At 42.6% G+C, this 25,359-nt stretch overlaps 1 protein-coding gene across 2 annotated transcripts in view; it reads left to right on the top strand.

Moving 5' to 3' along the window:
- LOC115128295 (angiopoietin-1-like) overlaps positions 1 to 24,907 on the top strand; it is a 57,176-nt gene extending 32,269 nt beyond the window's left edge. For both annotated transcript variants that reach the window (XM_029658014.2, XM_029658013.2), the window contains exons 6-9: positions 894 to 995; positions 3,280 to 3,446; positions 18,818 to 18,948; positions 22,443 to 24,907. In XM_029658014.2, the coding sequence (XP_029513874.1) occupies positions 894 to 995; positions 3,280 to 3,446; positions 18,818 to 18,948; positions 22,443 to 22,606 (564 nt within the window). In that variant the 3' untranslated portion in view covers positions 22,607 to 24,907. The remainder of the gene's footprint in view (positions 1 to 893; positions 996 to 3,279; positions 3,447 to 18,817; positions 18,949 to 22,442) is intronic.
- Positions 24,908 to 25,359: the final 452 nt, after the last annotated feature.

Genomic DNA, 25,359 nt, shown 5'->3' with positions numbered 1-25,359 from the left:
TCATCACTTTAAGCAGCTCTTTGATAAGTGTTTAGGGTGTTTTTTGTTACTAGAGTGAGCTTCAACTCTGTCCAAGAAAGTCAAAGACATTGACCCACTTGAGAGCAGCAAGTGAAGTGGGGCTATGATAGTTATTGGCTGCTTCAGTGCTTCAGGAATAATCGAAGGCTCAAAATATACCCTTGGCAGCCTGATGAGGGCCAGGGTTTACAAGAGGGTGGCGGGGGAGGGGGTGAAACAGGTGTTCACCACCTCCACAGGGTGCTGCCAGGCCTCAGACGGATGGCAGGGAGGTACGAGGGGGGAGGTTGGCGGAGGAGTGAGGGATGAGGGGGAGAGAAAGGAGAAAGGAGAAAGCCTCGTGTCTGGTTTCGGAGAATAATTATGTCAGGGGCTATACCTACTTAATTATACCCAGACCGGGCACTGTGTGTTCAGCTGGGGTCTTGTCCGAGGTGATAGACCTCCTCCAGACCTTCTCCACTACTCAAACAAATAGCACCACAGCAGATAGATACCCCTGTTATCAGCTTACACAGCGGCCAAGGGTTAAGGGTCATGTTCCATCCAGGTGTCCAGTGGTATGTGTCCTGCTCCACTGGCCCCGTCCGCTTATGTCTGCACCAGGCCTGGGATTAGGGTCACCTCCTGGGAGTTGTTGGAGGATCAGGACACATTGATTACATTTGAGTAGGACTCACAATACTTCGCCCTGATGATACATGAGAAGGACTGTGTCCTGGAACCGATGATTCATAGAAAGGAATCACTAGTTAGGCCAATTTAACCTATCATGTCTATATTTGTGCTCTAAATTGTAAGATAAGAGCATGTGGATTGTGTCTGTAGGCAGCCTGAGAACTTAATGACCAACGGGGAATGTGTGTTTACAGGTGCATTGTAACATGGAGACCGCTGGCGGCGGATGGACGATCATCCAGCGAAGAGAGGACGGCGGCCTGGACTTCCAGAAAACGTGGAAGGAGTACAAGACGGTGAGACGAGAAGAATAACAAACAGCCCAACTCGAAAGCACCGCACGCACAAGATAAAGCCGTGCATGAATGAGGGGTCTGTTTCCAACACACATCCTCTGCTACAGTAATTTATAACAAATGGGCGTACTCTCGCCTCTCTCTCTTGGATTTAACATGTTGATAAAGAGTGAGGTAGGATTCCCTTGTATTCTCAAGAGTGGCCAGGCCCGTGTGGAACACTCCTACAAAATCTGTCCTACCCATCAACACCAGCTGTATCTCTGGTACATCTGTACACAGGGAGGGATTCCTCAGCCCTCGTATTAGAGACTCTAGCTTGGGTGTCGGAGGCTGGCACGAAATCCAACCCAACCCTGGGCCTGACACACTGTTGTTATTCATTTCAAAACAGGACAGCAGTTGTCGGAAAACGACAACATTTGTTTAGTCTCACGTAACAGCGCAAGGTGTTGTGATCATCATCGTCCATTCGATACGGGAATAGATATCGACTGGTGCACTAAGAGGCTAAGCTCTGTTTTGCTTTTAGGAGCGATGAGCTACCCCATTGCCATTCCAATTAGCTGTAGCGTATACTAACATAACGTAGGCATCACAGCAGCTGGAGACCAGATTCAATATGGAGGGTGTTTTAATTACCAATCTGAGCACATGGTAACGGATGATCTGCAGAGGGTAAATATAAATTTGACAAGGGTGAAAAGGGAAAGGTCAAAGAGGTACGGACAGAAAGTCCAGCTGGTTAGAAGCAGTGAGGGAGCCATGGCACCCCTAGCCAAGCATGGAGAGCGTGGAATACAAGTGGCAATGGAATCAGCACGGACCCTAGCACCGCCACCGAATACTGGCACACCATCGGTGTGGTCCTTTGCCTCCCTCAGAGGCCCTTCCTTGAAGAGTCTGTTAAGTGATTGATATTGTTTTATTGTGTGATTCAATTCACTGCTGTTGGTCTCTGTGGGCTTTTGCACGTAAATTCAAAACACTTGAAGGATTCATAAATCTTTTGGGCGAACTTTATTGGGCTATTCCTATTTTGTGGGAGGATGGAGAGCACTCTGGCAGTGACCCCTACAATTAGTCGTCAAGTATGTGATCTTATCACCGTAATGTTTATAAATACATTAGCAGTACTAGATAGAGTATATGTAGCAGCATAACAAATGTGTTCTTTAACCGGTATGAGACACAAATCAATTTGACAATTTGCAATACCTTATTAAGTAAATATTAATGTCTAAGTTAGTATTTGTCAGAATGTATGGCAAACTTTGTGAAAGAACACTTTCTATCAATCTTTATCGTTTTAAGAAAAGGTTTACTTCTCTACCCAGCAATACTTCAAACCTCCTCTCTGAGATTCCTGGTAGACGCATTCAGCCAAGTTTGCGTGTGAATGAACCCTCTGGTGTGGAACATTAAGGGGGAACCACTACTGTTTGAGTCCAACCATCCCAACCACAAGCCAGGTTTGCAGAGGTGAAACGGAATCACAAGGGGAGGCCTTGGACAGCGCTAAAGGGGCAGATCAGTCGGAAGTCAGATTGAGTCAGGGACGTGGCCCAGCCACTTTCTCCTTCCTCCCACACAGCAGGACATGTCTCAGGCTGGAGGAATGCCCCGTGTTTACTTTCCTCCTTCCATTCTCCTAATCATCGCAGGCTCTCGGCACATCTCCCCCTTCAACCCACCCCTTCCGCAAATCATTAATGGTACAGTCCAGAGCTCCAGACCAGTCTCTATGAGCCATCATGTCATCCTAGTTTCTAATTCTCCCCATTGCAGGTTTGTTACTACTGCTGCCGTCAAAAAGCACTTTATCTACAATGGGAGTCATTGTGCTCCGACCTAAACGTTGTAATTGTCGAGAAGGCGTACGTGGCGTTGTGCGCATCTGTTGTCATTCTCATGGACTGTGTAATAAAGAGGGTTTATTACGTGTTTGGTTTGGGTGGGAAGAGGAAGGGTGGAAAAGGTGCTTTGTGTGCCTTTTTTCAGCTGGTCCCAATTTATGCTCTCATAAACAGGGAGGGCTATTCTTGTGCGGTTTCATGCTTTGTGTTGCATTTGTTTAGGCGTCAATCCTGAAGCAGTCATTGATGATGACATCACAAAAATGTTATTAAAAAAATTCCATGGTGGAGAGATTGCATCTTTTCCAGGAAGACCTTGGAAGGGATCGGGAATGACTTCTATCCTGTATCCCGGAATTTACAGTAAGATTCCCTATGGGCCTCAGTGATGACTCTGGCCTCCTCTTGCTCTTCTTCTTCTGTTGCAGGGCTTTGGGACGGTTTCTGCAGAGCACTGGCTGGGGAATGAGTTTGTATACCTGCTGACCAGCCAGAGGCAGTATGCCCTCCGTGTGGAGCTCACCGACTGGGACGGACACCAGGCCTTCTCCCTGTACGACCGCTTTCACATCGATAGTGAGAAACGCAACTACAGGTACTATTATTAAAGAGCTGTATGTATGTGTCTTGATAAGCCTCGAATTCATGTTGCCACTACTGACTGATATCTAAAATGGAGACATTGCTGAAATTATGCAGTCCAAATTCCTTCTCTTTTGATGGTATCATGTCATAACAGATATTTTACATGCAGTAAAATGTTCCCACAACTGATACTTGGTCCTTGAATAAGGAGTTTAACTTTTTGCTTCTTCCAGAGCGCTTAAATATGTTTCAAACTGTGGCAGATGCTTGGATTCGTTAGATTTGGAAATTCATTCTCATTTAACTGCATCATGTCACAACAGATATTTACATTTACATTTACATTTAAGTCATTTAGCAGACGCTCTTATCCAGAGCGACTTACAAATTGGTGCGTTCACCTTAAGACATCCAGTGGAACAGCCACTTTACAATAGTGCATCTAAATCTTTTAAGGGGGGTGAGAAGGATTACTTTATCCTATCCTAGGTATTCCTGAAAGAGGTGGGGTTTCAGGTGTCTCCGGAAGGTGGTGATTGACTCCGCTTTCCTGGCGTCGTGAGGGAGTTTGTTCCACCATTGGGGGGCCAGAGCAGCGAACAGTTTTGACTGGGCTGCGCGGGAACTGTACTTCCTCAGTGGTAGGGAGGCGAGCAGGCCAGAGGTGGATGAACGCAGTGCCCTTGTATGGGTGTAGGGCCTGATCAGAGCCTGGAGGTACTGAGGTGCCGTTCCCCTCACAGCTCCGTAGGCAAGCACCATTTACATATAGTAAAGTGTTCCCGCAACTGATACTTGGTCCTTGAATAAGGGGTTAAACGTTTTGCTTCTTCAAGAGCACTAAATATGCAGACGTTTGGATTCGTTAGATTTGGAAAACTACTGGAACATTCCAGAAGGTTTCGTGCAATCAAAGGTCTCTGAGAGGAGATGGTCTGACAATTCCAATTGAGGTGATTCGTCAGATTTGTAGCCCCTTCTGATAAGAAGCTACTTCAGTTTCTAAATGTTATTTTTTCAACTTCAGATGGATTTCTGTTTGTTTTCCGAAGACGTTGCAGCCATTTATGCTGCCGGGAAGGGTGTTTCGCAGCGTTCAGATGTTTGGACAAACTGGTGTGGTCGGGTTGAGAGTGAGGCGATTGTCATATCTAATTTGTGGAAACATCTTGGATTATGTGACGACAGGATTTACTTTAAGAAGTCTGCCTCTTAAAGTGTTAGGTGCACACTCTCCAGGTTTTCTCTGTAGGCTACAGAAATTGATTTTACGGTAAAGCTATAGGGAGAGGTCAACCGATTTCTTTTGTTATGCGCTGAGACTAAATCCGGGTTTATATGTCCCATTGTGAAGATTGGATAACTCCATCCCTTTTTACCTCTCAGAGTTTAATACTGACCGCACAGGCACTGACTTCCTTCTCCCTATAGGCAGTATTTGACAAGGAAAGATTTGTTAAGTGCAGAGAAGGACCATGGAGGATACGGTTGAAGGGGGGATAATGCAGGTATGTTTATCTACACTGTATGTAAAAGGACACTTGAACAGGGATAGTGATTTATTTGCACTCAAAAGGATTCTCCCTCCCTCTCTCTCTTTCACTGTTTCCCTCTCTTCCTCTCTCTCTCTCTCTCCCTCACGCACACATACTGTAGCCTTTTGCTATTTCGATGGGGGAAACAGTGGTTGTTTGTTTCTTCGGGGCAGGAAGAGGCATCTTTGAGCCTACAGTGGGCTTTAGTTAAGGGAAAAGGGAGGCTCGTTGGCGCTCGGAGTGGAGAAATCTAATCGGCCTGCTGTTCACTATAAATATATTTGTTCTCTCAAATAGTTGTGTGATTGCTTCTCAAGAACATTGGCCAAAACCAACCAGGCCACAAACAAAGCTGCCATCTATGTTCTGTTCTCCTCTGCTCTGGCACCTCCACTTCAGAATCCCAAACAATCTGCGACATGTTCTTCAACTTGTATTTATTGTACTGAGAAGCAACAGATTGTAGCAAAAGATAGCATGACGTTTTGGTTTGGTTTAGGATTATTTTGGGCATCGGTGGTGGGGGCCTTACTGGAATAGTACAATCTCCACTGACGCAGACAGACACGTTTGTTATGACACGTAAACGAAAGTAGCACGGTCATGCAACTCACTTACACACACACACACACACACACACACACACACACACACACACACACACACACACACATGCCCACACGCACACATTGGATACCGCAGATGGTAATTTAAAGCTGTAGTCCACCGATGCACAAGTGTGCCCATTTATTATAAACAATGTCGAGCTTTGCTAGGAAATGTTTGCTTTACTGCCAGCTCCTTGGTTGCGTCTAAATATAAAGCCAGACGGAAATGACTTGGTTTGAAAGAAGTGAAATTATTGCCCAGAGAAATATAGGATTCTAATCCTTGATCTAAATCATATACAGCATGGACTAATTGTCACATTTATTACTGTCCCCCCCTATTTTAACGATTTCCAAAGCACAGAGGCCGAGTAATACTCACCAACACTATTTTATTTAGTATCCAGACAGCATAATAAATACAATATAATAAAGCTATTAAATCAATCCATCACAATGTAGATCTTGGTTATTCAAAACATATTTGTGAGTAAGTAGTTGGAGAAGTACGTAAATTGGCCTGGTTCTCCTCTCATGGTGTGACTAATGCCGCGTTCAAGTGCTAGTCAGAACTAGGAAACTCTGACATTTCCGAACTGCAAACTGGTTATAGTTATACACGTGCAGCTTTCAACGAATCAGCAAGTCAGAAATTCAGAGTTTCCTAGTTCCGACTAGCATCTGAATGCGGCAATAGTCATTTCCAGATGACACAGTATTATGGGATTGACGCAGAAGTCTTGGAGAGTCTGTGCTACTCTTCCCTTTTTTTGTGTTGAAGCCGTGCTTAAGGATGTTTGTACTGGCAATAGCCTGCATCCATATAAACATGAAAAAAAGCATCTTAGTATCAATTTTACAGCAAGGGAATACAGTGTTTGTGAAAATATCTTCACTTGTTCTGTCTTTTAAATATGAGTCTGTGTGTGCAGCTAACTTTCTTGTTCCCTAAGCTTTTTCTCCCCCTGTATTTTCCCATTATGTAATGCCTTATTTTACCCCAAAAGGACAATGCCCACCATGCCCATATTACAATATACTTTAAACTGGCATCAACAATGCTACTCAACTTATACTTTACAAATACTGTTGAAATTGCTGAAAGAGTATTTACGGGCTGACCTTGTAACTCATGTAAACCATGCTTGAACAAGCTTGTAAATTATTTATTTTTTTGGGGGGGGAGGGTTTCGCTCCATTGTGAATCACGTTTCTGCAATTGCTATAACCTATGTCTCTCTGTAAACAAATACAAAGGAACAGTCTATAAAATGGACTGAAATTGTTAGCTTGGTGAAATAGTGGGTTGCAACTGAAATAATGGGCTGTACAGTGATTTAGTCATGACCTGCGAATGGCATTGATAATGATGTCCATCAACACATTCGATCGATAACACTAATTTATCAACATTTACAGTATGGGCCTCAAAATGAGTCTTATTAGAGAAAGATTGGCGGGAGGAATGAGCAGGGAAAAAAATACAGACTGATAGAAAGAGCAAAAGAGGGAGAGTGATCAGAAAGATGGGAATAAATACATTCCTACTGCAGAGGAGCAGGGAACGGAATGGAACAACCATTCACACTGCCAATCTGTGGACAGATCTTATTCATAATAGATTTGTGTCTAATCTTATTTAACAAGATCATTTTGAAGGATCGAAGAGGACGAGGAAAACGATAGTTATGGTTGTAAGTTGCTTAGAAGGTTTGCTGTGAAGCAAAACATCAGTGTTGTTGCAAAGTTTAACTTACAAACGGATGGGGACTTTTGTTTCCAGAACTGTGTGTGTGTGTGTGTGTGTGTGTGTGTGTGTGTGTGTGTGTGTGTGTGTGTGTGTGTGTGCGTGCGTGCGTGCGTGCGTGCGTGCGTGCGTGCGTGCGTGCGTGCGTGCGTGCGTGCGTGCGCATGGTGGCCTGGGTGGTCAGGGAGAGTGTTTCCGGGGGTCGGCCAGGCATGAGATAGTGCCAGATACATGTTATTTCTCAGGGGTCAGAGCCATCAGTCAGGGGTCAGAGTTGATTATATGACACAGACTACAGAAGGGCTTTGACCAATGGCTTACATCCTTTTCAACACGGATCTGAGTAGTGGCCCTGTACCACAGTGGTCCAGTGGGATCATTTGACATATTAACAATTCATATTGAAGTGTTGAATTATGTAACTGTTTAGTCTACTTGCTAATCCTTTATAAGCTATTTAGAGTTTCCTTAACTTTCAAATGCCCTTAGGTGTACTAACTTCAGTATAAGTTATGATTATTTACTTTACTACATTATGAATAGAATCTTTGCAAGGATTCAAATTTCATGTTAGTTTCTGCTTGCATGCACCATGCTGTTTTTGGGTCTGTAAATGTGTGTATTTTATTGCAGTTGTGCTTTAACGTTGCATGTGAGGATTTAAGAATTGAATAAAACCATCATCTCCGGAACATTTTGAAATGGAACTATGTTAAAAAGCAGTGTGGGAGTTACTGAACATATGCACGGACACGAGTGATGTTTACAGCTCAACGCTCTCCTCCGCATGTAGGCCGAAATAGGGCCTTTCTCCAACGGAGAGGATTATGTTTACTCTTCAACTGACTGTTAAATCTTTATTAAATATCCTTCCTCTTCAAGCCAAGTTCCCTAAATCCTGTGATTTCTCCATATGGTAATGGAAATCTCCCTGGTGGAATCAGACGGTACCCTCAGATGTATTTGACGTGGGGATTTGGAGAAGGACTTGGCAAAGGAGGGATTCTCTAGCTCGGCTGTAACCCCTCTGTCCTAGCCTTACACTGAGATGGGATCCCTGATACCCCTAACTCCTGAAGCTCGGTTTACTCATCCAACACTCATCCGCACTGCATTCTGACTGATAACCACAGTACAGTGGGGAGGCAGCAACGCTGAATACTGTCTGTCTGTAAATCAAATGCTAAGGTATCGGAATACAACGTTATGTTGTGAATCTAAAATCTAAAGACGATTTAGGTGAGAGGCGGTAGTATTATTCTGATATTTTATTAACCTTTTGTTGGGTTGCGGTTTAAGGTTTTAGTTTCAAGAAATTAACAGGGATGCATACAGTATGATCTACCTCAGTGATGATAATCACTGGCAACTTGTAAAGTTAAAAATGGTGAGTGTGTGTGCACATACATGTGTGTGTGTGTGTGTGTGTGTCCATATGTTCGTCTGTCTCTGTGATGACACCCAGCGGCAGGCGAGCGAATGGGCTACAGCCAGACACCTCTGGGTAGGACGTGGTCCATTGGGCATGGTAATTAACCTCTGCTTTGAGCCAATTAGGCCGCAGTTCAGCAGGCTAATGACTGCCAGGTGTGCGACAGCATGTGCTGCCTGGACCTCAGCAGGTTTGGTCGTCTCAGACTGGGATAAAAGGAATGAAGCCAGCATGCTAGGTTGAACTGTGTCAATCAAGAGAGGAAAGAAGTCCATTTGAAAGACTGACACAATTCTTTCTATGCCACACACACACAAAATAAACGTTTGTACAGGCAGACATACTGTATATAACAAATGTACACCTGTAGGTTACATGTTACAATGTGCTTAAAACATCTCTGGGGGAATCCCTTCAGAATGTCAGTACATACAATGAGGTAAAACAGCAATATCCCCCATTTGGGATAACACGGGGCCTTTTGAAATGGGACATGGCAAGCAGATAACAGACGGCCTGTGGAAGTGTCAGTGGGGGCCATTCCACAGTGTGTTTAGCCACAGTCTGATACATCTCACTGGTGCGGAGGAGAAAGACATATTTATGATTTTCTTTATTTTGCAGTGTTTAGGGATGAATGCCACCTTCACTGAGAACCCCTGATGTATGGACCCCTATGGCACACAGGACTTATAGTACTTTGGGGAGTGGAGGTCTCTGTTAACTTTAACTGTCGCTGGCTGAGCCTGGGTGGTTTGATACAGCCTTACAGATACAGGAACTCAATTACTATGTTGTTTTATGTTGCATACATGCAGGTATTAGGTAGGCCTAACTCAAGTGGTTGAAACAAAAGAGAAGTGAGATTGAGGGAATTCTATCTTGAAAGTACAACTTTTTTAATATAAAATCTAATTTATCGAGTAGGATGAGGAGCCTCCACTGTCAATAACACTTTACAGCTAGGCTGCAGGGCTATATTGGTCATACAAACTATGTAGAGGTTGCTCATTCGAGGCTGAATTACATCATGATAGTCCTACTTGACTCAGCCATGCCTCCTTGTCCGCCCAACATTTCCTCATCTCCCACCCCTTCTAATGCGACTATCCCCGATGCCTCTCCCTCTTTTCCCCCTGCCCCGCTACAAAGTTTCTCCCTGCAGACAGTCACTGAGTCCGAGGGGCTAAAGGAGCTCCTTATTAAACTTGACAAAAAAAAAACATCTTGGTCAGATGGTTTAGACCCTTTCTTCATTAAGGTTGCTGCCCCTATAATTGCCAAGCCAATATCCAACCGTTTTAACCTGCCTCTCCCTTATGGGGAGGTTCCCATTGCTTGGAAAGTAGCCACGGTTCATCCTTTATTTAAAGGGGGAGATCAAGCTGATCCTAACTGTTAAAGGCCTATTTCTATTTTACCCTGTTTATCAAAAGTGTTGGAAAAACTTGGCAATAATCAACTGACTGGCTTTATTGATGTCTATAGTATTCTCTCGGGTATGCAATCTGGTTTCCGCTCAGGTTATGGATGTGTCACTGAAACCTTAAAGGTCCTCATTATGTCACCATTGCCCTTGATCCTAAGCAATATTGTGCTGATTATTTTTATTGACTTGGTCAAAGCTTTTGATACGGTATGAGCTTCTTGTGGACTGGCTAAGGAGTATTGGTGTCTCTAAGGGGACTTTGGGCTGGTTTGCTAACTACCTCTCTCAAAGAGTGCAGTGCATAAAGTCAGAAACTCTGCTGTCTCAGCCACTGCCTGTCACCAAGGGAGTACCCCAAGGCTCGAACCTAGGCCCCACGCTCCTCTCAATTTACATCAACAACATAGCTCAGGCAGTAGGAAGCTCTCTCATCCATTTATATGCAGTTGATACAGTCTTATACTCAGCTGGCCCCTCCCCGGATTTTGTGTTGAATGCTCTACAACAAAGCTTTCTTAGTGTCCAACAAGCTTTCCCTACCCTTAACCTTGTTCTGAACAGCTCCAAAACAAAGGTCATGTGGTTTGGTACGAAGAATGCCCCTCCTCCCACATGTGTTATTTCTACCTCTGAGGGTTTTGAGCTTGAGGTAGTCACCTCATACAAGTACTTGGGAGTATGGCTAGATGGTGCACTGTTCTTCTCTCAGCACATATCAAAGCTGCAGGCTAAAGTTCAATCTACACTTGGTTTCTTCTATCGTAATCGATCCTCTTTCACTCCAGCTGCCAAACTAACACTGATTTAGATGACCATCCTACCCATGTTAGATTATGGATACATAATTTCTAGAGCAGCAGGTAAGGGTGCTCTCGAGCGGCTAGATGTTTTTACCATTCGGCCATCAGATTTGCCACCAATGCTCCTTATAGGAGACACCAGTGCACTCTATACTCCTCTGTAAACTGGTCATCTCTGTATACCCATTGCAAGACCCACTGGATGATGCTTATTTATAAAACCCTCTTAGGCCTCACTCCCCCCTATCTGAGATATCTACTGCAGCCCTCATCCTCCACATACAACACCCATTCTTCCAGTCACATTCTGTTAAAGGTCCCCAAAGCGCACACATCCTTGGGTCGCTCCTTTTTTCAGTTCGCTGCTGCTAGCGACTGGAATGAGCTCCAACAAACACTCAAACTGGACAGTTTTATCTCAATCTCTTCATTCAAAGACTCAATCATGGACACTCTTGCTGACAATTGTGGCTGCTTTGTGTGATGTATTGTTGTCTCTAACCTTCTTGCACTTTGCACTGTTGTCTGTGTCCAATAATGTTTGTATCATGTGTTGTGCTGCTACCATGTTGTGTTGCTACCATGAGGTTGTTACAGTGCCTTGCAAAGGTATTCATCCCCCTTCGCATTTTTCCTATTTTTTTGCATTACAACCTGTAATTTAAATTGATTTTGATTTGGATGTCATGTAATGGACATACACAAAATAGTTCAAATTGGTGAAGTGAAATGAAAAAAATGAGTTGTTTAAAAAAATAATAATAATAAATAAACGGAAAAGTGGTGCGTGCATATGTATTCGCCCCCTTTGCTATGAAGCCCCTAAATAAGATCTGGTGCAACCAATTACCTTCAGAAGTCACATAATTACTTAAATAAAGTCCACCTCTGTGCAATCTAAGTCTCACATGATCTCAGTATATATATACCTGTTCTGAAAGGCCCCAAGAGTCTGCAAGACCCTTAAGCAAGTGGCACCATGAAGACCAAGGAGCTCTCCAAACAGGTCAGGGACAAAGTTGTGGAGAAGTACAGATCAGGTTTGGGTTATAAAAAAATATCAGAAACTTTGAAAATCCCACGGAGCACCATTAAATCCATTGTAAAAAAATGGAAAGAATATGGCACCACAACAAACCTGCCATGAGAGGGCCACCCACCAAAACTCATGAACCAGGCAAGGAGGGCATTAATCAGCGAGGCAACAAAGAGGCCAAAGATAACCCTTAAGGAGCTGCAAAGCTCCACAGCGGAGATTGGAATATCTGTCCATAGGACCACTTTAAGCCGTACACTCCACAGAGCTGGGCTTTGCGGAAGAGTGGCCAGAAAAAAAGTCATTGCTTAAAGAAAATAATAAGCAAACCTGTTTGGTGTTTGCCAAAAGACATGTGGGAGACTCCCCAAACATATGGAAGAAGGTACTCTGGTCAGATGAGAGTAAAATTGAGCTTTTTGGCCATCAAGGCCAACACCTCTCATCACTCCAAGAATACCATCCCCACAGTGAAGCATGGTGGTGGCAACATCATGCTGTGGGGATGTTTTTCATCGGCAGAGACTCTGAAACTGGTCAGAAATGAATAAATTATGGATGGCGCTAAATACAGGGAAATCCTTGAGGGAAACCTGTTTCAGTCTTCCAGAGATTTGAGACTGGGACGGAGGTTCACCTTCCAGCAGGACAATGACCCTAAGCATACTGCTAAAGCAACAGTCGAGTGGTTTAAGGCGAAACATTTAAATGTCTTGGAATGGCCTAGTCAAAGCCCAGACCTCAATCCAATTGAGAATATGTGATATAACTTAAAGATTGCTGTATACCTGCAGAACCTATCCAACCCAAAGGAACTGGAGCAGTTTTGTCTTGAAGAATGGGCAACAATCCCAGTGGCTACATGTGCCAAGCTTATTGAGGCATACCCCAAGAAACATGCAGCTGTAATTGCTGAGAAAGGTAGCTCTACAAAGTATTGTTTTTTGGGTGGGTGAATAGTTATGCAAGCTCAAGTTTTCAGTTTTTTTGTCTTATTTCTTGTTTGTTTCACAATAAAAAATATTTTGCATCTTCAAAGTGGTAGGCATGTTGTGTAAATCAAATGATACAAACCCCCACATTAGTTCCAGGTTGTAAAGCAGCAAACCACTGTATGTTGTGTAGCTACCATGGTGTGTTGTCATGTGTTGCTGCCTTGCCATGTTGTTGTCTTAGGTCTCTCTTTATGTAGTGTTGTGTTGTCTCTCTTGTCGTGATGTGTGTGTTGTCCTATATTTTTGTTTTTCATTTTTCATTTTTAATCCCAGGCCCCCGTCCCCTGCAGGAGGCCTTTTGCCTTTTGGTAGGCCGTCATTGCAAATAAGAATTTGTTCTTAACCGACTTGCCTAGTTAAATAACGGTTTAATAAATAAAGTCGACAATCTACTGGCAAATCCTTTTTAATCCTTGTCATATGAAGAGAAATAATGAAGAGAAATTGTAGAGAAAACGAATTGGTGCTCATTGGCCATTGGACATAAACATTACACAACAAGTTGGAAATCACAAATTCAACAATAAGTGGTTTGGAATCAGTGACTAACTGCAAGCATTGCAAAGCAATCACTAGCCTGCTAGTCAGTGGAGTGGCTGTGTGGTCCCAAATATGGGATTAAGCTCTTTTCCAAGTTTAAAATGATAAACATTCAACATTGGCCATGCTGTCAATGAATCATGATTTGGGCCATGCTCAAAACAACTGTTAACTCAGAAATGAGAGAACTTGACTTCAGTGAGTTCAAGACAACTGGGAAGTTGGGAATAAACGAGCTCCGACTGGGAAAACGCGTTTTGAACCGTCGTCCAACTCGGAATTGTAAATCTGGCCTCTTTCTAGAGCTCCAACCTGAAGATCAATGACGTCGTCAGGATTTGACCTTATTTTTTTTGTTTGGAGTTCCCAGTTGTTTTGAAAGCACCATAAATCCAGAGAATGCCAGACTTTGATGACAAAATTTGCCCACGAAGGCCCGCCGCGCCACCTTCCTGTTCAAGTGAGCACAACAAGGTCCAAAAATGTCTTGTATGCTGCTGCATAAATGATGTAATATGCCAAGGAGGTATTATACTGTAGCTAAGAAAGTAATACTAAGTGTATGTTGTGTAATAAGCTGTTAGTAGCCCATGTGCCTCACCCTAATAGTTTGGTCTATTTTCCCCTCTTAATTTTGCCTACTGTTCCCAGTCCACCTCCAGTTTCAATTGTTCTGCCTGCGGCTATGGAAACCTGATGTTCACTGGACGTGCTACCTTGTACCGTACCTGCTGTTTTTGACTCAACCTCCCCCCCACACACACACACACACATCTGCTGTCTCGACCTCTGAATGCTTGGCTATGTGCCAACTGACATTTACTCCTGAGGTACTGACCTGTTGCACCCTCTACAACCACTGTGACCATTATTTGACCCTGCTGATCATCTATGAACGTTTGAACCTCTTGAGGAACAATCTGACCTTAATGGCCATGTACCCATATAATCCCCACCTGGCACAGCCAGAAGAGGACTGCCCACTCATCAGAGCCTGGTTCCTCTCTTCCTCTCTTAGGTATCTTCCTAGGTTCCTTTCTTTCTACAGAGTTGTCATAGCCTCTGTGCTTCTACATCTGCATTGTTGGCTGTTTGGGGTTTTTGGCTGGGTTTCTGAATAAGCACTTTGTGACATCGGCCGATGTAAAAAGGGCTTTATAAATACATGTGATTGATTAATATAAATAAGGCCAAGCCAAAAAAAAAAAAAAAGATGTCTTCCCTAATCTTAAACAGCGCCGACCGTCACTGTGTTGTAAGTGGTGTTGTCAGTTTGCAGGCTTTGCGCTAATGATAGTGATGCCCTCATGCATTCCCTCATGCATATTGGAGTGGGCTGTTAAAGACTGCAGTGGACTAGTCGACGCATACCGTGTAGTTTAGCCCAATTAGAATCCTCTATTTGAAAATAGATGTCATTTAATTCGTTTGCCAAGGATATATTTTGGGAAAGCTTGACAATTGTTCAAGTTTCAAATGATCATGTATTATCATAAAACAATGATACTCGACTGATCCCAATTTTGGTCATTTCCCTCTTGTACTCTGCAATACTCCAGAGTCCTGTCCTTATTGCGATTGAAATCAAATCTACAACAAAGCAGTAATAATGATGCGTAGTATTAATACTATTAGCATTTGTATAAATGTTTTATATATCCATCATCCGGCAAAGAAAGAGCACTAACAAACCAGCATCCCCTTTGGATATTAGCAGAATGACATGGCAGGACACCAACACTTCTTCCTTCAGGCTGTCATTGAGAAAGCTCAAAACAATCCCCCACAATCCAACATTGTGTTTATTAATGAGCCTTGGCCAATCTAATTTGCTCGAGTTATTCCAACAAGAGCCAATCAGATCGGCACAGTTGGCCTTCAAAGTCTGTAAGGGCCCGCATCGGTTGCGCAGATGTTTGACCCTGGAGATGAAATACAGCCCGTTACATGACACGCTAAACGTTTCTGCCGAGAAACAGAGACAGCAGAACAACTGTACTCACGCAGGGGAAAAAAACGTATTTTCCTCTTGAAGACTGCTGCCTCGGATCACCCTACTTATCAGTTAAGCACATAATAGACTTGACATGACAGGATGCAGATGTCAATTGAGGTGGATTATCTGAGGTAAATTGTCTGGTAAATACACAACACACCCAGTAAATACAGACAAAAACTATTTTAAGGTCGGACGAGTGTCATGCGGAGAATCCCTCTTTATGACGTGTCTTGGCGATGTTTCTCTGTGCGGTCGAAAGGCTGTGTAAATGTCTTCGAAATACACAGCTTGTGTCTGTTCTTTATCGGAGCAGTAGCAGGCTACATCCTGGACTGTGTGGGTCAGGAATTAACAGAAGTTAAACTGCCAGGAACTCAAGCTGTGTTTTGTGATATGAGAGGTGTGGGCCTACAATAGAGTATCTGCAAGAACTTCTGTAGTCTTAAAGGGTCAGAGTCGTTCTTCAGCACGTGTCACAGATGAAGACTCACTACCCCCACCCTTCCACTACCCACACACACACCCACCCACCACACACACACACACACACACACACACACACACACACACACACACACACACACAGCTATGTTTTCGTGAAATTTCAGGACTTTTTGGAGTGTACATTTTTTTTTAAATCATATTTTCCCTAACCCCAAAAACCCTAAACCTTAACCCCAAAACCCGAACCCTTAAGCTTAAAATACATTTGAACAAATTCAGGACCTGAAAAAAAACTTTTGAAAAGTTATTGTTTTCCATCACTTTTCAGGACATGAAGGTGAAATGTTACGATATTGGGGTCCAGATAATGTAGGAAAACAAGTGCATACACACACACACACACCCACACACACACACACACACACACACACACACACACACACACACACAACTCCCTACAGTATTTCATCACCCCACTACCATGTCTAATTTCAGCATGTTCTATTCATCCAACCCACCTTTGATTCAGATAAAACCATTATGATTAGAGCTATGACTCTCCACTACATAATACAGTATTGGTTTAGTGGCTTAGTTGAATTCCCAACAGTGATATAGTCACTTCTTTCCTCTTTCGCTCCGTACAAATCATCCATTTACACAGCTGTCTAAATACAGGAGTCATGCTCATGTTAAAATACTTGCTCCAAGAATACACACCACTGACCAGTGTCTCCACTTCATGAATCTAACCTGAAACCACACAGCTACAAGCAGATGTGTCAGTCAATTACAGTTTGAGGGACATCAGAATGTAATATCTTTGCATTCATTAATTGTACACATATTTTGTAGGCTACAATTCACCCCCCTCACTTTCAATGGGCAATGGGAAATTCATTCCAGGTGGCTACCTCATGAATCTGGTTGAGAGAATGCCAAGGGTTTGCAACGCTGTCCTCAATATAAAAATCAAATATAAAATATATTTTGATTTGTTTAACACTTTTTTGGTTACTACATGATTCCATATGTGTTAATTCATAGTTTTGATGTCTTCAATATTATTCTACCATGTAGAAAATAGTACAAATAAAGAAAAAACATTAAATGAGTAGGTGTTTTGACTGGTACTTTATATAAATATCTATTTTTAAAAGCCTTTCCAACCTTTCTCATAGGAAAAAACACAGCTCGACTAAGACTTGTTACCCACCTACTCCCCTGTCCATTCTGATTGACGGCAAATGTGTTTCAGGAAATGATTTTGCTTAACAGAACATGTTTCAGAGCGCAGAGCAGACACATTGGCATGGTCCTCTGACAGAGTTTCTTGGCTCTGAGAGTCCATCTTTGGTGAGAGAAAACTCTTAGGCGTGTGATAATGTGGGTTAGAGAAAGGCAGGCCACAGAATGAGCTCCTAATGATGCAGGTCACAGCAGGAAAGAGAGGATTGACACTACAGCATTTCTGCTCTCTTACCAAGAGTGATTTCACAATTCACAATGACACACTCAAGTGTGTTTAGGCACACCTACTCGTTTTTAAAAAACTATTTTCTACATTGTAGAATAATAGTGAAGACATCAAAACTATGAAATAACACATACGGAATCATGTAGTAAACAAAAAAAAGTGTTAAACAAATCAAAATGTATTTTATATTTGAGGTTCTTCAAAGTACCCATCCTTTGACTCTCTTAGACCCTATTCAAATCCCAGTTGGGGAGAATTGTTAGGGGTTGAGTGGTGAGAAAGATAGTGATGATTGGATCTGAGAAAGGTAGTCATGGAGTGGGCGGATCGATGAGGAAGACACCAAGGCTTATGGTTTGGAGTCATTGACTCTTTTTGATCATGGAATAAATATTCAACCAGCTTCCAACATTAGTTGATGTCAAGCCTCCTAATGACATTGAGAAGTGAGATTACACTTGCCAAATCACCTCGTCAATAGACAATGTCTTGTGACCTTGCAATACCAGTCACTCAACCTAAAAATAGAAATCCACAAAACACACTATTCTAGCGACACGGCGTGAGAAAACAGCATTACGTTACCGCTCCAGCCAACCAACCTTCCAGAGACATCCATCTCAACCCACCCCAGCCACAGTGCCCCTAGACAGGGGTTCCATGATACTGGTCCACCCTGCCCTTCCTGTATGTGCCCGCTGGTTCACTATGTCTTTCACCAGTACAGCTGGGGCCTTGGTTGATTTACAGTTACCACATGTGTAGGTTAGACTGAGCAGCCCTGCAGGCAGCAGGCCTGAAATACTGTAACATACAACGTCTTTGGGTTAATATGCTTTATCTCCACCATAGTGAGCGCAGCAGGCCTCTGATCATTCCGACAGAGAAGAGTGTATCACACCGTACTGTATGACCACAGGAGGGAAGACAGTGGGCATAGTGCATTGCATACACACAAGGCGGGACACTGTGTATCTGAGGACTAGGACCAATTGGAGGGGTTATGTAGGCTACATGACGGTGCCTCATTGGGCTGTACCTGGGTCAGCCCTTAACGACCTGGTGGTGGGTCTCTCTGCTCCTATACTGTAAATCGCTGCTCTGAGGCTTGCAGGTGCTTCCCAGACAACTTTGTCTACACTTCTCTCTCTTTATTTCATTCATGTTGACCCAGGCGGAGAGACTGTTTGCAGAACAGATTTGCACAGGCAATCACTGCTGAAAATGTAACTTTCCCGGGAGGTCTCTTACAGTGTGTTATGTCTTCTTCTCTCCCTCTATAATCGCCCTCATCTATTTTGTCCCCTTTTTCTTGTCGTCCTCTACCTCCTCCTCTCAGACTGTTCCTGAAGAGTCACAGTGGGACAGCAGGCAGGCAGAGCAGTCTGGTGATCCACGGGGCAGACTTCAGCACCAAAGACATGGACAACGACAACTGCATCTGCAAGTGTGCCCTCATGCTCACAGGGGGTATGTACCAGGGTGTCCCCATAATGCACCACACTGCATAGTTGAAATATATAGTTTACCAAGCTACCAATGACTTCACAATGGAAGAAGTTAAGCAAAGGTTAAGCTAACTGTAAAGTTACATTGAAAATGTAACTACAAAATACTTAGTGATATATTATCATATCTATATCTGAATGTCAGACCTCAAATTGCAAGACCGTATCACTCGGGGGTCATATGTTAACAGAATGTGTAATTTAGCCTATTAAACACAACAACTATGTTTGAAGTGAGAATTAGGCAAGTCTGATGCTGAAATAAAAATATATTCTTGCCTACTTTACCCATATTTTATTTTATTTTTGGCAAAATGATAAGTGTGTATAGTTCCAGTAGTTAGCTACACTGCTACATGGCAAAACATGTTTAATTAACTACTGAAAACACTACCAAGATTTTAATTGAGTTCAACTACCACCAAGCTACTGCATGTAGTTAAATGTAGTTAAATGACTAGTTGAACTATACTGAACAAAGATCTAAATGCAACTTGCAACTATTTTAAATATTTTACTGAAATAGAGTTCATATAAGGAAATTAATTAATTAGGCCCTAATCTATGTATTTCACATGACAGGGCAGGTGCGCAGCCATGGGTGGGTCTGGGAAGGCATAGGCCCATCTACTTGGGAGCCAGGCCCACCCACTGGGGAGCCAGGCCCAGCCAATCAGAATTCGTTTTTCTCCACAAAAGGGCTTTAAAACAGACAGAAATACTCCTCAATTTCATCAGCTGTCCAGGTGGCTGGTCTCAGTTAATCCCACAGGTGAATAAGCCAGCTGTGGAGGTCCTGGGCTGACGTGGTTACACATGGTCTGCGGTTGTGAGGCCAGTTGGATATACTGCCAAATTCTCTTAAACGATGTTGGAGGCAGCTTATGGTAGAGAAATGGTGGACATTCCTGCAGTCAGCATGCCAGTTGTGCACTCCCTCAAAACTTGAGACATCTGTGGCATTGTGTTGTGTGACAAAACTGTACATTTGAAGAGTGTATTACACCATGTGTAATGATCATGGTGTTTAATCAACTTCTTGATATGCCACACCTGTCAGGTGTTTGGATTATCTTGGCAAAGGAGAATTGCTCACTAAAAGGGAAGTAAACACATTTGTGCACAACACTTGAGAGAAACAAGCTCTAGGATCTTTTATTTCAACTCATGAAACATGTGGTGTGGTAGGGAGAAGAGTCCCCACAAAGAGAAGAGTCCCCACAAACCACTACATCATGGCAGAAAGGAAGATGTATCTTTGTAATGCATCCTGGTCAATTGTCTAGAGAACTTGGTTCCACTACAAGACTAGCCTGACTCCTCCTAGCTCAAACCTTGAGACTGGGTTGTGTCATTTTAACATGGACCTGTGCATGTGGCATTGTACCACAGTACAGAGTAATGAGGCGTGTGTGGAGCTTACTGCATCTCCTAACTTCTGCACTCCCACTACAGCACATTTGGGGTTTCAAATTAGCACCATAAAATGTCCGTGGGCTGGGTACCAAGTGTCAGGGAGATTCAACATGACTCTAATTCTCTGGCTGTGTAAGTGGAGCAAGGTGACCCTACTCACTGTATGACAGTTCCCCAGTGGAGGACTGGGCTTGTAAACCGTTTATGGTCAATGGCAAGAGAAGACAATATCGGGGATCGGGGAATTCTGTCCAACCAAATCTAAGGACTGCGTATTTCCCCTAATTCAACAAGCCAGTCTCACAATCCAGCAGTGTGTTTAGCCAGAGAGGGAGAGCAGGAGTGACACTTCCTGCAACGGAGTTAAGAAGGGTACCTGTATCATAGTAGGGATATTTAATGTATTTTATATATATATATATATATATATATATATATAATATTATAGGTGCCCTTTGCGAACCATTGGAAAACTTCCCTGGTCTGTGGTTTAATCTGTGCTTGAAATTCACTGCAATTACAAATTACCTTAGAGATAATTGTGTGTGGGGTACAGAGATGGGGTAGTCATTTAGAAATCACGTTTAACACCATTATTGTACACAGAGTTAGTCCATGCCACTTATTATGTGACATTGTTAAGCACATTTTTACTCCTGACAAAAAGGATGGAATAGTTATCGACTCAAGACATTTCAGCTCCGATTTTTTTAAACGAATTTGCAAATAATTCCACTTTGACACAAGGGGTATTGTGTATAAATCAGTGGCACCAAATAGAAATTTGATCCAAAAGTAATCTTTTTAAATGAATTTAAAACAACAAAATGTGGGAAAAGTCAGGAGGTGTGAATACTTTCTGAAGGCCGCTGTACACACAAGCTCAGTCATACTGAACAGACCTAACCCAGTCCTACTGTATGTTCACTGGTGTACTGAGGTGACAATGACAAAAGACTATCCGGTCTGGAAACAGATCACCAAGTGTTTCTAGCAGGGTCAACTGTTTTTACAAGAGAGTAAAAGCCCAGCACTGGAAAACACAGAGGATACTGATTAAATCGGAAATAAATCATCATGGATTTAGTCACAAAGAACCAATGGGAAAACCTTTGCCACCCTGACCCCATGCCAAGACAAGAATGAACAGTACGAACTGTGGGACTCAGTATTAGGTCTTCTGTGAAATGTCACAGCTCACACTGGCACTGGTATGTAGACCTGAGGGGAAAGGCTGTGCCCCACCAGATATCACCCAACGATTGACACATGCCACACCAGCCACAGTGTGCCAACCTGAAAATATAAATATTTGTCTTGCTCATTTTCATGTGTTCTTTGGTGCTAGGGGTAAAGCAATACATTACCTTTGAGGGAGAAATTAGCAAGAGGATAAAAAAGTGCATACAACAGCATTATATGCAGGGAATTTATGTCTTCTGAATGCCAATCCCAACAGAGCTTATTTGAGCCCATGCGCATCTACTCTTTCTCTAAATACCACTGAGAGTTAACAGGTCCTTAAAACTAACCTCTCAAAGCAATTCATGATGACAGAAGTGAGTGCTACAGGGCGATAGTCATTTAGTTCAGTTACCTTTCCTTTCTGGGGTACAGGAACAATGGTGGACATCTTGAAGCAAGTGGGGACGGCAGACTGAGATAGGGAGAGATTGAATATGTTTCCAAACACTCCAGCCAGCCGGTCTGCGCATGCTCTGAGGACGCGGCTAGGATGCCGTCAGCCTTGCGAGAGTTAACATGCTTAAATACCTTTGCAATTATGTCTAAACAACTGCTCCATTGCTGCTGTTGGGAGTTCACTGTGGCATTCTGTCAAGGTTCAACATTGCAGAACCAGAATAGAGAAACTCAAAGTTTACAATGTAGGACCTTCTGGTGTAAAGCTTCTGCTTTCTTTTAGCTTTAAGCAATGGCGTTTTATACACACTAAGGTCTGTCTTTGGTTGTTATCAACTTTTTGTCATAGGGGCTTATAAAATGATCTAATTCTCTCCATCTGTTCTTTGCTCTGCCCAGGTTGGTGGTTCGACGCCTGCGGCCCGTCCAACCTCAACGGAATGTACTTCACCAAAGGGCAACACGTCGGCAAGCTAAATGGCATCAAGTGGCACTACTTTAAGGGTCCCAGCTACTCGCTACGAGCAACAACCATGATGATTCGTCCGCTGGACTTCTCATAGACACCGAGTGCGTCCAGAATGGCACCCTATTCCCCATATTGTGCAATACTTTAAATGAGTGCACTACATAGGGAATAGGATGCCATTTCAGACGCAACGTTAGAGTTTCTCCCCTACACTCTCTGTAAGGCCAATGGGACAACTATATTAGGAGGAACGCTTCCTGCTTCACCCTGTTACTATCGTCTCGCCATAACGACTTTGGAGTTTGTCCGGATGGGAACTCTACACCACCTGGCTGTTGCTTGGTTAATGTTACTTCAGAGTCAGCCTGGAAGTGTGGTTGGAGGGAAGAGGGCTTATGGAACGAGAGAGGGGTCTCGTCTTATCATGGAGCCACACTGCGAGTGATGAACTCCTTGCGAAGTCGGAGGACAAACTGCTTCGCTCTTTTTAAAATATTTGACGCATGAACTCAAGTAGAGTTCAGCTCTCACCCTAGGCCTGTGGACTCTCACCCCAGGCCTGTGGACTCTCACCCCAGGCTTGTGGACTCTCACCCCAGGCCTGTGGACTATTGGGGTAGACTTCTCTCCTTTTTGGGAACTGACTGCAACTTCGTCTGCATATGAAGACTATATGACAGACCACACGACTACCCATAGACTACATGACAGGCTGCCTTCAGACTACACGACTCCCTATGCACATCTGGAATGTTCTCACAACCATATGGGAGAAAAAGGCATTTTTATAGAGGTGTTGCACCAAGACATTGGGACATTGAACAATGTTTTATATTTCATGCTTTTTATTCCTATATAGCCTAATACATTTGGCATGACATGATGTTGTTTTTACATAAGTCACTCTGGATCGTTTCTGGAGAGGAAAAGTCACAAGGTCACCATCAGTATAAAATGTTGGTCTTATATGTACTGCAGACTCCAAAGGCAGTTCTGAGAACAAGCCTGGCTCAGTCAATGGTTTTGCTGCCACTTATACAGTTGTTGTCCTGCCAGAGTGCGCTGATTATTTTCAAAGTTCAAAATGCCACGTTATTATTGGATTTGGCAACTGACAGAGATTTATCTGCAGTTGGTATTGGCTGACAACCAATGGCTGCCAAGGCTAAAAATGTGGTGATGTTCTTTCCTCATTTAAATATAAAAAATAATATACTGTAACGAATACAGATATATATATATATATATATATATATATATATAATATTAAAGCATTGCCATACCGTAACTAGTAAAACTGTGTATAAGAAGGACAACATTATTTGTGACACCAAACCAATTGAAGGTAGTGCACATTATGCACTATTTATCTCGAATATGGTAAGTTGTCCATCTCAAGTAATTGCTATACATCTACCCCCCGAAAGCGTTAAAGAAATGGATGGTGTTATTATACATTTTCTGAGAGTTTTGGAACCCTTTGAACATCAGATGGGGATTTTTCATTTGAAAACACTGTACAGTATATAGTATTTGGGTACAGCAAAGTGTAGATGATTTGAACAATTCCGAACCACATAAAAAAAAAAAACTACCTAGCCATTGTGTGCGCTTGGATCATAGCTTCATAAATGTTCCTTTCAAATGGTACTCCTCAGTTTGCTTTGCTTTTGCAATGGTGTTTTACAAAAAAAGGGGAAGAGGTTATGTTATGAATAATCACCTTTTTTATGACCGGAGGTGCCTACAGGGTCTTGACAGAAATGTGGTCTGTCCATATTTTGAAACTCTAACCACGGACCAAAAGATAAGTCCCATTTTATTGGAAACACCCCACAACGTCCCTCGAATGTGTCTTTGCTTAGACATACAACCGCACTGAACCCCAGATCCAGACAGGTTTTTCTCTTTCATCATTGCAGCTTAGAAACTGTTGTTTTGGCTGAGGCATAAAACGGAGGATTCCTTTAAGTGTACTGTGTGTACTTGTATTGCATTACTACCAGCATGAAACAACAAGAACGAATGCACGGTTTAATATACAATGTTACTGAAGGTGGGCTACATGTTGAGGAAAGACACATGGAACTTGTAAAACTATGAAATGACATGTTTATTAACATACTAAAAGTGTATAATTTAAGTGTATATGTAAAATAACTTTCCTGAGGAAAGCCACTCCATTTTGTTTTTATTCCTCCAGAACCACAGTGGTGTTCTGAAGTTGAGCTTAAACCATAGAAGTAATATTAACAAGAGTTGAGAAACGTGCCTTAAATGACTCTGCTTTTACCTCGTTAAACTATAGATTTGACTTTTTTTTTTTTGTAACAAGTGGTCGAAATGTCAAGTTGTTAAACTAAATAAAAAGCATGTGATGCACTAATGTTTTCAATCTGGGTATACATTGGGCGTTTTTTTTTTATGTAAGATGTGCTGATTTTGAAACAGACCGATTTTGGGGTCACATTACAATGTATTCACTCACAAGTCTCTCTCACCACAACATCCTTTGACACATACACACTCAGGTCCCTACGGGCACACCCTGGTTGAATCAACGTTGTTTCAACATCATTTGTCAGCGTATTGTGACATGGAATTTTATCCCAATATACCTCTTTATTTAGGTTGATAGCATTACGTGGAAACAATGACATTGATTCAAGTATACCATTTTATAATCAACATTTAAACATGGTCAAATAAAATATGTCTAATTAAACATGAAATTCAACACAATTTAAAATATAGATTTTTTTTTAACGTGGAATTTTCCACACAAATTCAATGTATACATAGTTCTTATGATTATGTGGAAATTAGATTGATGTAACAACCTGTTAG

This window comes from Oncorhynchus nerka, linkage group LG4 (genome assembly GCF_034236695.1).
Source record: "Oncorhynchus nerka isolate Pitt River linkage group LG4, Oner_Uvic_2.0, whole genome shotgun sequence".
NCBI lineage: Eukaryota > Metazoa > Chordata > Actinopteri > Salmoniformes > Salmonidae > Oncorhynchus > Oncorhynchus nerka.
The sequence above is the reverse complement of the archived record's forward strand: the minus strand, read 5'-3'. Positions and strand labels throughout refer to the sequence as shown.